Raw genomic sequence first — 15,433 nt, forward strand, 5'->3', positions numbered from 1 at the left:
CACTGGGTGGAGATGCTAACACCTCCCCCAGGCAGGAGCTGTAACACCTGGCGGTGAGCCTCAAAGGCTCACCCCTTTGTCACAGCACCGCAGGACACTCCAGCTAGTGGAGTTGCCCGCCCCCTCCGGCCCCGGCCCCCACTTTTGGCGGCAAGGCCGGAGAAAATAATGAGAATAACAAGGAGGAGTCACTGGCCAGTCAGGACAGCCCCTAAGGTGTCCTGAGCTGAGGTGACTCTAACTTTTAGAAATCCTCAATCTTGCAGATGGAGGATTCCCCCAATAGGATTAGGGATGTGAACCCCTCCCCTTGGGAGGAGGCACAAAGAGGGTGTACCCACCCTCAGGGCTAGTAGCCATTGGCTACTAACCCCCCAGACCTAAACACGCCCTTAAATTTAGTATTTAAGGGCTCTCCCTGAACCTAGAAACTAGATTCCTGCAACAACAACAAGGACTGCCTAGCTGAAAACCCCTGCAGAGGAAGACCAGAAGACAACAACTGCCTTGGCTCCAGAAACTCACCGGCCTGTCTCCTGCCTTCCAAAGAACTCTGCTCCAGCGACGCCTTCCAAAGGGACCAGCGACCTCTGAATCCTCTGAGGACTGCCCTGCTTCGACGACAAGAAACTCCCGAGGACAGCGGACCTGCTCCAAAAAGACTGCAACTTTATCCAAAGGAGCAGCTTTAAAGAACCCTGCAATCTCCCCGCAAGAAGCGTGAGACTTGCAACACTGCACCCGGCGACCCCGACTCGGCTGGTGAACCAACACCTCAGGGAGGACCCCCGGACTACTCTACGACTGTGAGTACCAAAACCTGTCCCCCCTGAGCCCCCACAGCGCTGCCTGCAGAGGGAATCCCGAGGCTTCCCCTGACCGCGACTCTCTGAAACCTAAGTCCCGACGCCTGGAAAAGACCCTGCACCCGCAGCCCCCAGGACCTGAAGGACCGGACTTTCACTGCAGAAGTGACCCCAGTAGTCCCTCTCCCTTGCCCAAGTGGAGGTTTCCCCGAGGAAGCCCCCCCTTGCCTGCCTGCAGCGCTGAAGAGATCCCTTGATCTCTCATTGACTTCCATTGCGAACCCGACGCTTGTTCTAACACTGCACCCGGCCGCCCCCGCGCCGCTGAGGGTGAAATTTCTGTGTGGGCTTTTGTCCCCCCCGGTGCCCTACAAAACCCCCTTGTAAGGAAATGCCTCCTTGGCATGGTTGCCCCCTGACTTTTTGCCTTTGCTGATGCTATGTTTACAATTGAAAGTGTGCTGAGGCCTGCTAACCAGGCCCCAGCACCAGTGTTCTTTCCCTAACCTGTACTTTTGTATCCACAATTGGCAGACCCTGGCATCCAGATAAGTCCCTTGTAACTGGTACTTCTAGTACCAAGGGCCCTGATGCCAAGGAAGGTCTCTAAGGGCTGCAGCATGTCTTATGCCACCCTGGAGACCTCTCACTCAGCACAGACACACTGCTACCAGCTTGTGTGTGCTAGTGAGGACAAAACGAGTAAGTCGACATGGCACTCCCCTCAGGGTGCCATGCCAGCCTCTCACTGCCTATGCAGTATAGGTAAGACACCCCTCTAGCAGGCCTTACAGCCCTAAGGCAGGGTGCACTATACCATAGGTGAGGGTACCAGTGCATGAGCATGGTACCCCTACAGTGTCTAAACAAAACCTTAGACATTGTAAGTGCAGGGTAGCCATAAGAGTATATGGTCTGGGAGTCTGTCAAACACGAACTCCACAGCACCATAATGGCTACACTGAAAACTGGGAAGTTTGGTATCAAACTTCTCAGCACAATAAATGCACACTGATGCCAGTGTACATTTTATTGTAAAATACACCACAGAGGGCACCTTAGAGGTGCCCCCTGAAACTTAACCGACTATCTGTGTAGGCTGACTAGTTTTAGCAGCCTGCCACAAACCGAGACATGTTGCTGGCCCCATGGGGAGAGTGCCTTTGTCACTCTGAGGCCAGTAACAAAGCCTGCACTGGGTGGAGATGCTAACACCTCTCCCAGGCAGGAATTGTCACACCTGGCGGTGAGCCTCAAAGGCTCACCTCCTTTGTGCCAACCCAGCAGGACACTCCAGCTAGTGGAGTTGCCCGCCCCCTCCGGCCAGGCCCCACTTTTGGCGGCAAGGCCGGAGAAGATAATGAGAAAAACAAGGAGGAGTCACTGGCCAGTCAGGACAGCCCCTAAGGTGTCCTGAGCTGAGGTGACTCTGACTTTTAGAAATCCTCCATCTTGCAGATGGAGGATTCCCCCAATAGGGTTAGGATTGTGACCCCCTCCCCTTGGGAGGAGGCACAAAGAGGGTGTACCCACCCTCAGGGCTAGTAGCCATTGGCTACTAACCCCCCAGACCTAAACACGCCCTTAAATTTAGTATTTAAGGGCTACCCTGAACCCTAGAAAATTAGATTCCTGCAACTACAAGAAGGACTGCCTAGCTGAAAACCCCTGCAGCGGAAGACCAGAAGACGACAACTGCCTTGGCTCCAGAAACTCACCGGCCTGTCTCCTGCCTTCCAAAGATCCTGCTCCAGCGACGCCTTCCAAAGGGACCAGCGACCTCGACATCCTCTGAGGACTGCCCCTGCTTCGAAAAGACAAGAAACTCCCGAGGACAGCGGACCTGCTCCAAGAAAAGCTGCAACTTTGTTTCCAGCAGCTTTAAAGAACCCTGCAAGCTCCCCGCAAGAAGCGTGAGACTTGCAACACTGCACCCGGCGACCCCGACTCGGCTGGTGGCGATCCAACACCTCAGGAGGGACCCCAGGACTACTCTGATACTGTGAGTACCAAAACCTGTCCCCCCTGAGCCCCCACAGCGCCGCCTGCAGAGGGAATCCCGAGGCTTCCCCTGACCGCGACTCTTTGAACCTAAAGTCCCGACGCCTGGGAGAGACCCTGCACCCGCAGCCCCCAGGACCTGAAGGACCGGACTTTCACTGGAGAAGTGGCCCCCAGGAGTCCCTCTCCCTTACCCAAGTGGAGGTTTCCCCGAGGAATCCCCCCCTTGCCTGCCTGCAGCGCTGAAGAGATCCCGAGATCTCTCATTGACTTCCATTGCGAACCCGACGCCTGTTCCTACACTGCACCCGGCCGCCCCCGCGCTGCTGAGGGTGAAATTTCTGTGTGGACTTGTGTCCCCCCCGGTGCCCTACAAAACCCCCCTGGTCTGCCCTCCGAAGACGCGGGTACTTACCTGCAAGCAGACCGGAACCGGGGCACCCCCTTCTCTCCATTCTAGCCTATGTGTTTTGGGCACCACTTTGAACTCTGCACCTGACCGGCCCTGAGCTGCTGGTGTGGTGACTTTGGGGTGGCTCTGAACCCCCAACGGTGGGCTACCTTGGACCAAGAACTGAACCCTGTAAGTGTCTTACTTACCTGGTAAAACTAACCAAAACTTACCTCCCCTAGGAACGGTGAAAATTGCACTAAGTGTCCACTTTTAAAACAGCTATTTGTCAATAACTTGAAAAGTATACATGCAATTTTTATGATTTAAAGTTCCTAAAGTACTTACCTGCAATACCTTTCAAATGAGCTATTACATGTAGAATTTGAACCTGTGGTTCTTAAAATAAACTAAGAAAATATATTTTTCTATAACAAAACCTATTGGCTGGATTTGTCTCTTGAGTGTGTGTACCTCATTTATTGTCTATGTGTATGTACAACAAATGCTTAACACTACTCCTTGGATAAGCCTACTGCTCGACCACACTACCACAAAATAGAGCATTAGTATTATCTATTTTTACCACTATTTTACCTCTAAGGGGAACCCTTGGACTCTGTGCATGCTATTCCTTACTTTGAAATAGCACATACAGAGCCAACTTCCTACACCCCTGGTCTGCCCTCCGAAGACACGGGTACTTACCTGCTGACAGACTGGAACCGGGGCACCCCCTTCTCTCCATTGAAGCCTATGCGTTTTGGGCACCACTTTGAACTCTGCACCTGACCGGCCCTGAGCTGCTGGTGTGGTAACTTTGGGGTTGCTCTGAACCCCCAACGGTGGGCTACCTTGGACCAAGAACTGAACCCTGTAAGTGTCTTACTTACCTGGTAAAACTAACAAAAACTTACCTCCCCCAGGAACTGTGAAAATTGCACTAAGTGTCCACTTTAAAAATAGCTATTTGTGAATAACTTGAAAAGTATACATGCAATTGAAATGATTCAAAGTTCCTAATGTACTTACCTGCAATACCTTTCAAACAAGATATTACATGTTAAATTTGAACCTGTGGTTCTTAAAATAAACTAAAAAGATATTTTTCTATAACAAAACCTATTGGCTGGATTTGTCTCTTGAGTGTGTGTACCTCATTTATTGTCTGTGTATGTACAACAAATGCTTAACACTACTCCTTGGATAAGCCTACTGCTCGACCACACTAGCACAAAATAGAGCATTAGTATTATCTCTTTTTACCACTATTTTACCTCTAAGGGGAACCCTTGGACTCTGTGCATGCTATTCCTTACTTTGAAATAGCACATACAGAGCCAACTTCCTACAGGAACCCTTTAGTGTGGACCTGGATCTGGATCTGGGAAGGCCTGCAATTGATTATCAGATGGTTTAGTTTGTGTGAAGTTACTATACGGTGTATGTCTTTGTGTGGATTAGTGTGAAGCTAAATTGGATTTTATTTTGGGAGATTTTTATGAAGTGTTATTTTGGAGAGGGTGGTGTGCTACTTCAATTTTAATTTCTGCATTTGTTGGTATACTGTCTAATGCGGAGTAAATATTTCTTTTTGCATCTCTATTCAGGTATGTAAGTATGACAGCATTGTGCACATAATTTTATTTCTGTGCATACGTTTCTGTTGTGAATGGTGCAGTGGTATGTGACAGTTCTGTTGGTTTGGCAGTATTTTGCACAACTGTATGACATTGTTGTCCTATGCATTCATGGGTGTATGTTCTGTCTTATTGTCTACGTTTGACTATGCTTTTCTAAGCAAAGCTGCATAGTCTGCTATACATTACTTCAATTAATTTCAGCATGAACTGCAAACCCTCCTCTTAATCATGGATTCTTAAGTATATAAGTATTCACTATATCTGCCTCTTTCTAAAATCTGGAACCATGAGCACTCTCAATTGGGTAGACTGGTAAGCTTTAAATTTCTAGAAAAAGAATCCAAAAGCAATATTAAAAGTTTATTTTTCTCTTTAATAAAATATACACTTGTAAAATAAGGTTCAATGGCATGTGTGGCTGTAGATAAACATGCTCGGCATACTCCTGCCATCTATTGTTGAGTCCGAAGTGGTGCAAGTTTTTCTTTGAATAAGTGTTCTGAGTCACAAAATCGAGTTGTGACTTCTCTTGGTAATATTGCACATGGGCATTGACTCCTTTGTTAGATTTTCTCTCCGCCATTGGGTTCGGATGTGTGAGCTTCCGCTCTGTCTAATGACTTTCTTCGGTTTGGTTTTTCCAGTCTTTTGCCATTTTGGCGTTATTATTGTTCTCGCTTCTCTCATATTAGTGCTCTCATCGTTCTTTTTGTTTGGGGACCTAATGGCCACCCTTCGGGGTGCCAGCACCCACTTTGAGCCTACCTTCCAAGTGGCTCTGGTATTGACTGGAATGATTCCCTGATGGAACAGACTATTATGCTTCTGTCCTCTGTGCCAGGTTAAGTTTCCACACACTGACCAGCAACTCTTGTGCAGCCGGACCTTCAAGCGGCTGACTGATGATTGCAAGTACTTCCACTCCAAAAAGACCTATCTGGATTGATGAACTCACTGGCTGGAAATGGTCCCGAAGACGGCAGGCAACATCCCAGACATCTTCAGAGAGGAACATGGTCAGGAGGAAGCTGCGCAGGAGGGGGAAATGATTTCCAGACAGGACAGCTCCGATTTGGACATCGAATCGGACATAAAAAAAATCACTCAATCATCTCTGCCAAGTGCGTGAGTATGGTGGGCCCCTGCTGTCCCACGTAAATCCTCTACAAATGCTTTCCAGCCCTTCCTTGAATGTGCCAGTCTGCCACTGCAATCAAGCCATGGTTGGTACTAAAAAAAAAAACAACAAAAAAACTGCCTTGGCCGCCCACATTCCGGCTCAGCACTGAAAGTGGTCATTAAGATCAAAGCTGCATCATTGGTTTTGACCTCCACCACTTTGGACCAAGAGAATGTTTTGGTAACGATCTGGACTGAGCTGACAGCTGGCAGCCTCAACTGCCCTGCCGACCAAGCTTCAGAAACCAAAAACATTGGCGCCAAGGCCTTTGTAGCCAAAAACTTTGGAAATCAGAGTCCCTGGCCAGTCTTCCACAAGCCCATCGCTGGTTGAGCCGGTTCGGGAGAAAATGGACACTTGACAGTGCAAACTCCAGATCCAGGAGGGCACAGGTTGGATCATTGCCACTCCTTCCTCTCCTATGCCCCCTTAAAGTAAACTATCCTTTCAAGAGGCTTTTGCTATTCCTGTCCAAGAGGAAAGTCCAGGCTACTAGCCCTCCAAGTAGGCCTTCTCTTCCACTTCCTCCTCCATGTTCACCTCCATCACCTCCACAATCCCCAACATCACCCATACAGGGGGATTGCACTCCACAGGATTCCCCACAATTATGCATTGGGGGTTTAGAGGGTCCTCAAGATACTACTGACCCCCTGGGATGCCTGTAACCCTGATCCCATTCCTTTCAATTACCCGGACCTCTACCCTGCACGCCCATCATCACCAAAGGACACTACCTCTTACAAATAAGTAGTAACCAGAGCAGCTGCACTTCACAATGTCCAGCTGCATAAAGATCCCATTGAGCAGCATTTCCTGTTGGATACTTTTACCACCACTCACAGGGATACACAGTACCTCCCCATGCTCTCTGGCATGCAGAAGATCTCTTTAAGGAGCCGGTCCACTGAAGAGTAATCACACCATGGGAGGACAAAGTACAAGGTGGCACCCTCTAACCCACTCCGTATCAGGGAACAAATACCACCTGACTCCATTGTGGCAATGACTGTTCGTACACTAATAGGACAGTGGGGATCCTCATTCCCCAGAGGAGGACTGTAAGAGAATCAATGCTGCTAGGGAAAGGGTGGAGGCACTATTCTCAAACCACTGTCGTGTAGCCGACTCCCAAGCTCGGTTGGCCTGGTACGACCTGGCCCATTGGGACGAAACGGAAGAACTGCTGAAGCTTCTACCTGAGGAATATTGTAAAAGGGGATAACAAATTGTCGTTGAGGGTCAAACCATCTCCAGCAATTCAGTCCGGTGCACCCTTGATGCCACTAACACTGCATCCCATGCCATAAACACCAGTGTCATTTTAAGGCAGCATGCCTGGCTGTGTTGCTCAGGGTTTAAACCTGAGGTCCAGCAGGCAGCCCTCAACATGTCCTTTGACAAAGAGCATCTGCTCAGGTCACGGGTAGACACCACAATCGAGAAGCTCAAAAAGGACACAGACACTGCCAAAGCCATGGGTACCCTTCAGACCTCTACACAGAGGCTTCTTTCGTTCTCTGGCCAGGGGCTCATATAAGTCATCCAATTCCGAAGTGTCTAACTCGCACCCCAAACAGGCTCAGTCCACCTACACCAGAGGTTTTTACAGAAGCTCTTATAGAGGGCCCTCAACAAAAGGAGGGGAAAAAGCACCTCCTCAAGTGGGTTCTCCTCCACTGCTAAGAAGTGACTACCTCCACTTTACTTCCGATCATGGAACGCAGGGGGCTCCAACATTTTCTGAAGCACTGCTCCTTATCAGGCCCTGCTGTTGCAACCTGGTGATATTAATGTAAAATAAGCACACCCTTCCTTTAACTTTAAAAGGAAAAATATAACCCTCTGTTTATTTAAAAATTAACTCCTGACTGTGAGCTACTCTGAAGGGGTCAGGGAGCTACTGCTACCTCACAATTGACTAGTTGGAGACACCTGCTCCAACACCTGTGGGGGAAGGGGGGAGACTCCAGCAGTTCTACTCCAACTGTGACACCATCACCACTAACCAATGAGTTCTTGCTGTTTTCCTACGTGGTTAGTGTCTGAAGCTGATCACCACTCCTCCCAATAGTTCCCCATGTACTCACAGGCTATCTCAGGATCACTTGACCCTTCTGAAAGCAAGAGGTTCCATAGAGCGTGTTCTGCCACTTCATTAGGGTTCAGGTGTAAAGTCCCTATACTGCCTGATTCCCAAAAAGGACAGGTCTTTCAGACTGATACTGGACCTCAGGCTTCTAAATAGTACGTCCTCTCAGAACACTTCGACATGGCCACCCTTCAGGATATCATCCAGCTTCTAAAGCAAGGCTACTTTATGACCGCTCTAGAGCTAAAGGACACACATTTATACATTCCAATTCACCGTGCATGTTGAAAATACTTAAGATTGTCATTGCAGGCATACATTACCAGTTCAAGGTTCTTACCTTTTGGAGTCACTGCTGCCCCCAGAGTATTGACAAAATGCTTAGCAGTAGTTTCAGCACTCCTGAGAAGGCAGAAGTTCACGTCTTCCCCTAGCTAGTCAACTGGCTCATTACAGCTCGCACAATATGCCAGTGCCAGTACATACTCAGTTGACAGTGGATCTCCTTTGTGACCTGGGTTTCACATTCCGCCTTCTCAGATCTCATGTCAGTCCCCTGCAGGTGCAACCTTACTTGGGGGGGTAGTTTCTAACGTGGGGTTAGGGTTTTCATATCCCAACCCGGCTTGTCTACAGAATTTTCGGAACACCAACAACGTCTTGAAGTGGCGTCCTTTTCTAGACCATGTGCTTTGCGTCACATTCAGAATGTGGCTCCCTAGGCTTGCCTTCAAAGTTTATAGATGTTCTCAAGGAAGCCTGTTGACCTACTAATAGAGCATGTTATGCTGCAAAATAGAAACGTTTTGTTTGCTAGTTTCCTACTGCTAACCCAAATGTATTGCCCCCATAAAAGCCACAGTACAAGAAATAGTCTATTTGTTTCAGTTCCAGTCAACAAATCTAGCCTATACTTCCATTTGATTACATCTCACAGCTATAGCTGCATATCTGTCTATAACAGACAAGATGTTTCCCTGTTCAAAATCCCCATGGTTAAGGCTTTCATGGAAGGTCTTAAATGTGTGATTTCACATAGGGTACCCTCTGCACCCTTGTGGAACCTTAACATTGTGCTCACGAGACTCATGGGTCCCCCATTTGAGCTGCTCCATTCATGTCCACTTAAATTCCTATCCTGAAAAGTGGCTTTCTTAGTCGCCATCACTTCACTCCGGCGTGTTAATGAGCTCCATGCACTCATTGTGGAAGAGCATTTGTTCCAGTGTCATAGGGATAAAGTTGTTCTTCGCTCTAATTCCCAATTTGTTCAAAAAGTCGTTTCTCAAATTTCCCTTTACCAGACGATTGAACTACCAGTCTTCCTCAATAATAATGAATGATGTGACATTTGTGGTGAACAAGTCTACCTGGCTGCAAACATTGAAAAGAGGGCTGAAAATATTCTTCTGTTCAATATGAGAAGTCAGCGTACGTTAAGACTGGAGAAGTTTGGAGCAGCGTCTGTCTTGAGACATTTCCAAAATGGATCCCATAACTGCTGTCATTTGAAGAGGTGTCTTTTAAAAGTCACAAACGCTGAACTGTCCTTGCATCGATCTTCACTCGGATGCTAAACCCATCTTTGTTTTCTTTAGCCAATGGAGATTAATTGCTAATAGTAGAAAGCAAAGGGGATGTGCCTTAGCTCATGGTTTATAGGACAGTTTTATTATTATTTTTATAAAAACATACATCTCTGGTTATTGTTTTGCTTGATGAAATTGTTCCCTTAGTTTCCATCTTATTGAATGCAGTTTCGAAGTGTGTGGTAGACTGTTCAGGCAATTACTACTATGCCTTCACTCCATTATTAAAATACTTTATTCACACAGGCATATGCTTATGGGATGTGTGCGTTGAAAGTGGTGTTTCAGTCCTATGATTTGCAGATTCATGTCTTATGACAACATTGTTAGTTCCAACAGTTATTCGTGTTAGCACCCAAGATCACCATACAGATATATTTTTCAGTGTGGTGTAGTTTGGGTCAAATGAGACATTGTTTAGGGTTATGCGCGCACCTGTTGCTTCTGTAAGATTTGTTGTTTGTCCTTTTCAGTCATGCAGCAGTTCAGTAAGTAGTACTAAGCTAGTGTATAACACATTTACACAAGAAGAATCCTTTTCTGTAGCTATTGGGACAATAAATGTCTTAGTTTGCATAGTTTTATTCCAATATGTACTGTAGGAAAGCAATGTGCACTGGTCTTGACCAGATACCAGAAATGCATGCCGTTTTGAAAATTATGTGAAAACCTGGTTGTATTGTTCTGCTGCAAACCATACACCACTCTCTGGTATGTACTTTATACAGGCATAAAATAAGTAACCAAAGCATGGTTTAATGCTCCTAAAATATTTTTCAAAATCTCTGGCTGGTCAATTCAAATATTAACGCATGAAGGACTGTTATTTTGATTGTGCTGTTGATTGGTGCACGTTTATTGCAATTTAACCAGTTTGCTGGTTGAGCACTATAAAGGAAGATGTAGTTTCAGTATGTGTTGCTGCAGACTGTTTAAAGTGCAATAGATTTTCCAGTTATCCATTTATACTGAAATTGATCTTAAGTAAACTGTGCATTACTTTTACTGTTAAGACTTTTTGTTTAGAAGTTCTGCTAACATAACTTTATTTTGGATTACCTGAACATCTGATTTGAAGAAAATGTTTTTGGCGGTATACAGAATGTCAAAGGACTTTAGTTACTGCACTTAGCATTTGTATTCTGGAAATTGGTGGACTGATTTTTCTGTACTTCTAGGTTTTGGTGCAAACACTGCTGGGACTGGTCTGTTTGGAAATAAACCTGCAACCGGAACTCTGGGAACAGGAATTGGAACAGGATTTGGAACAGGTAAATGTTCAACACAAAGCCTTATTTTTGTTTGCATACTGTCTTCACCCTTATTGGTGTGAAGCATCGTTTGTGGTGTTTCCCAATTAAGCCATCTTGTTCATCTGGCATTGCAGCCTTCGTAATATGAATAAAGCTGTAGGTGTCATTACAGGCTTCCTTTTGTCTAGTGGAAGTTTTTTTGCACTGCACACTTGGGATTAGTTGACTTTGAATGGCATAACTTCTAGTGATTGGCGTGGATCAGAATTTGCCGAGTGGTCCCAGGGCAAGTGGGTTCTTTTCTATATTTTCTAAATATCATGTAATTTATGCTGAGGCATGCACCGCACACCACAGAAGTGTATTGTATTGAAATTTTGTTATGTAAGTTGGTGCTCTTTTAAGTTGCCATAAAAAATGTCTGGAATGACAAGCTTCTCTCACTTAAGTAGTTGGTCATTGCAACCCCTGCCCCCCAACACTCACTCACGTAATAAGTCTGCTTTATAATTCTCATTTTCTGTGCAGCTCTTGGGGCAAATCAGACATCTCTGTTTGGAAACACTCAACCCAAACTTGGAACATTGGGAACTGGAGCATTTGGAACTACAGGATTCAACACAACAAACACTGGTATTGGATTTGGAGCTCCTGCTACTCAAATGGGTATGTGATCTGATGTGTTATGAAAAATGTCACCTCAGTTATCCCAACTTAATTTTCAAACCATTTACACTATCTTCATTGTTCAACTAGTTTTTTGTTTTATTGAAGATTTTTTTTTTTTTTTTTTTACTTCAGCTATTGAGGTTTGAAGCCTGGGTTTGGGATCTGTTTTTAACCTGTTCTATCAATTTTATGTCTAAAAATGAACAATATGTTAATTTAGGAAAATCGAAATTCAGCAACTCACAGCGAATTCCTTTCAGTCTTTTCAAAATTCAGGCCTATATCGAAAAAACATCTCTGGACACGTGTTTCGGGGTTGATCCCCTCATCAGCAGAGAAACTAAAAAATATATCACCCTCGTAGGTGCAGCCATTGCTGGATGTGTTCCAGACTCTCATTCCTTTTAAAGACCACATACCTGGCTCGTTCAGCAAATTCAATTGCAAGCACCTGATTAATATATTCAAGTACCAGCCCAAGTGCATGCTGGTTACGGTAGTCCTGCGCATTTGTAGTTGCACCCAAATCAGATTCCTGCAACCTGAAGAAAGGACGACTGCTGACCTGAAAGCCCCGCAGAGACGACAGACAACAACTGACTTGGCCCTAGCCCTACCGGCCTGTCTCCAGACCCAAAGAATCTGCACAGTAACGCATCCAGCGGGAACAGTGACCTCTGAAGACTCAGGACTGCCCTGCACCTAAAGGTCTAAAACTCCAGAGAACAGCTGCACTGTTGAGAAACTGAAACAACATTGCAACTTTGAAACAAGTCGACCTCCCTGCACCCCCACAGTGATGCCTGCATAGAGGATCCAGAGGCTCCCCCTGACCGTGGCTGCCTGGTAACAAAGGAACCCGATGCCTGGACCGAGCACTGCTCCTGCAGCCCCCAGGACCGAGAGGAACCACCTACCAATGCAGGAGTGACCAGCAGGCGGCCCTCATCCTAGCCAAGTCGGTGGCTGGCCTGAGAACCCCCCCCACTCCCGTGTCCTGCCTGCATCGCCTAGGTGACTCCCAGGCCCCCAGTGCCGTAAAGGGTGTTTTGTGTGCTTGCCCCCCCCCCCCCCACCCCCCAATGCTCTACAAAATCCCCCTGGTCTGCTCCCTGAGGACGCAGGTACTTACCTACTAGCAGACTGGAACTGGAGCACACCTGTTCTTCATAGGTGCCTGTGTGTTTTGGGCCCTCCTTTGACCTCTGCACCTGGCCGGCCCTGTGTTGGTGGTGCGGTGGCTTTGGGGTTGCCTTGAACCCCCAAAGGTGGGCTGCCTATGCCCAGGAGACTAATTATGTAAGTGCTTTACTTACCTGCACAAATTAACCAAACTTACCTCCCCCAGGAACTGTTGAGTTTTGCACTGTTCACTTTTAATATAGCTTATTGCCATTTTAACACACAACTGTGTACTACTGTTTTAAATCAAAGTTCTATACTTACCTGTGTGAAGTACCTTGCATTTTATGTGCTTACCTCAAATCTTGAATCTTGTGATTCTAAAATAAATGTAGAAAATATATTTTTCTATATAAAAACTATTGGCTTGGAAGTTAAGTCTTTGAGTGTGTGTTCCTCATTTATTGCCTGTGTGTATACAACAAATGCTTGACCACACTGCCACAAAATAGAGCATTAGTATGATCTAATTTTGCCACTATCAACCTCTAAGGGGAACCCTTGGACTCTGTGCACACTATTTCTCATTTTTAGAGAGTATATACAGAGCCACCTTCCTGCACAGAGGCTTCAGAGTGTCCTCCCCAGTTTGCTGGGTAACAGGCCTGCTGTTGATGGGAGGTCTTGAGTTTTTTTTTTTTTTTTTTTTTTTAAAGCAGCAGTCCTCCCAGGCAGCTGTAGTTCAAGTTGCCTTTGGTGCAGATTTTGATTATGGATACAGACAGGTCGGCGAGGTTGGTAGCAGGTCAATTGCTACTTCTCTCCTTCTGCTTTCGCGGCTCTTCTGCGTCCTTGGTCATCTTAGGTCATCAGGATCTGCCTCTCTGCTGCCAAGGGCGATCCTCTGAATACTGAATTTAGGTGTGTAGGGTAGTAGGTAATGGGCTGCTGACCCTTGGTCACTACACCCTCTACATGATAGGAATTCTGGGACCAGGTTATGCCCACTTCCTAGGTATGCCATCTCAAAGATTGCTACCTCCGAAAAATCGTGTTCACCTCTGTTTAGCCCACCTTAAGGGTGGTACTAGCCTGAGGGAGGCATGCCTACCTGACAAGCTAATTTTCCTGCCTGTCCAGGTGCCAAATGGGCTCTGGACAGGGAAGGTGGCTTCCTCTTCTGTGAGGGGAGCCATATTTGCATTTCAAAGGTGGCAACCCTTTGAGGCTTGCTGCCTTAGGAAGGATAATCAGCAGGTTATCCTGTGGGAGGGGTGTTACACCCTCTTCCCGGACAGGCTTTTGTTCTGGGCCTTCTTAGAGTTGAAGGCTCTCATCTTCGTGGGCCAGAACGGTGTCTCTGGTGGCAGGTTGGCAGAAACCAGTCAGCAAGAACAGATCATCAATTTTCCAACAAACAGTCTTTCTCTGGGATGCCTTATAAGAGAAGAGAATAGTCTAGCAATAACTTGCCAGTCAACCTTGTCAAAGTCCTTCACCAGCCAAGACAGATGGAGTATTATGTTTCCCCTCTCTGCCTCCTATTCCAGCCAGCAGCCTGGAATTATTGCGTGTGTAGCAGTCTTTTATGAAGCATGACTATTAGCTTGATAGTGGTTTAGGCAAAATTTAATGCAGTCTTTGACAAGAAGAGATGTAAACAGTTTGGCATCGCAATTAAGCAGTGTAGTGGGCATATAAGTACTGTTGCATATTGGGTTCTTTGTTCCCAACATGAGGGTCGCATGAGATTCAAGCACAGTGTTTGTCTCTGTGCCATTTGTTAGCATATGATTGAGAACATTTGTAAGTGGATTTGCCACTACATCCGTGGTTTTATTGAGTGACGCAAGTAAACAATCTGGTCCCAGTTCCTTTAATCTCCGCCTTCTTTTTATGGCCACTTTGACTTGTTTTGTTTTCTAGACATTAAAAATATATTTTGTATGTTAGTGAATTGTAATCGGCCAGAGAGTTAACCTGTTTCTATGGATATAATTGTTGCCCTTTAAGGAGAATAATAACAAGCATTTACAATGCAACGGGTCTTGCATTTCTCAGAGTTAGAGTTGTTAGCAGTTGTAAACTCCCAACCAGACACTTCTTGCCACATTAAATGAAAAAAAGAGCACGATTGCGCTGCTACAGTTCACTCGTAGTGAAACCTATTGGCAAAAGTGCAATTAACTATGTAATGGGGTCGATGTCATGCAAAATGCTCGACTTCTGCCAAGCGAGATCGCGCTGCGAAAGAAAATAAAAAGTAGACTGTAAGGAAATGCCTCCTTGGCATGGTTACCCCCTGACTTTTTGCCTTTGCTGATGCTATGTTTTGAATTGAAAGTGTGCTGAGGCCTGCTAACCAGGCCCCAGCACCAGTGTTCTTTCCCTAACCTGTACTTTTTGATTCCACAATTGGCACACCCTGGCATCCAGATAAGTCCCTTGTAACTGGTACCTCTGGTACCAAGGGCCCTGATGCCAGGGAAGGTCTCTAAGGGCTGCAGCATGTATTATGCCACCCTGGAGACCCCTCACTCAGCACAGACACACTGCTTACCAGCTTGTGTGTGCTAGGGAGAACAAAATGAGTAAGTCGACATGGCACTTCCCTCAGGGTGCCATGCCAGCCTCACTGCCTATGCAGTATAGGTAAGACACCCCTCTAGCAGGCCTTACAGCCCTAA

General features: G+C 46.4%; 1 protein-coding gene across 2 annotated transcripts in view; it reads left to right on the forward strand.

The window, feature by feature from the left end:
- NUP98 (nucleoporin 98 and 96 precursor) overlaps nt 1–15,433 on the forward strand; it is a 603,720-nt gene that overhangs the window by 164,786 nt on the left and 423,501 nt on the right. For both annotated transcript variants that reach the window (XM_069203729.1, XM_069203730.1), the window contains exons 11-12: nt 10,881–10,973; nt 11,484–11,621. In XM_069203729.1, the coding sequence (XP_069059830.1) occupies nt 10,881–10,973; nt 11,484–11,621 (231 nt within the window). The remainder of the gene's footprint in view (nt 1–10,880; nt 10,974–11,483; nt 11,622–15,433) is intronic.

The sequence above is a fragment of the Pleurodeles waltl genome, chromosome 8 (genome assembly GCF_031143425.1).
Source record: "Pleurodeles waltl isolate 20211129_DDA chromosome 8, aPleWal1.hap1.20221129, whole genome shotgun sequence".
NCBI lineage: Eukaryota > Metazoa > Chordata > Amphibia > Caudata > Salamandridae > Pleurodeles > Pleurodeles waltl.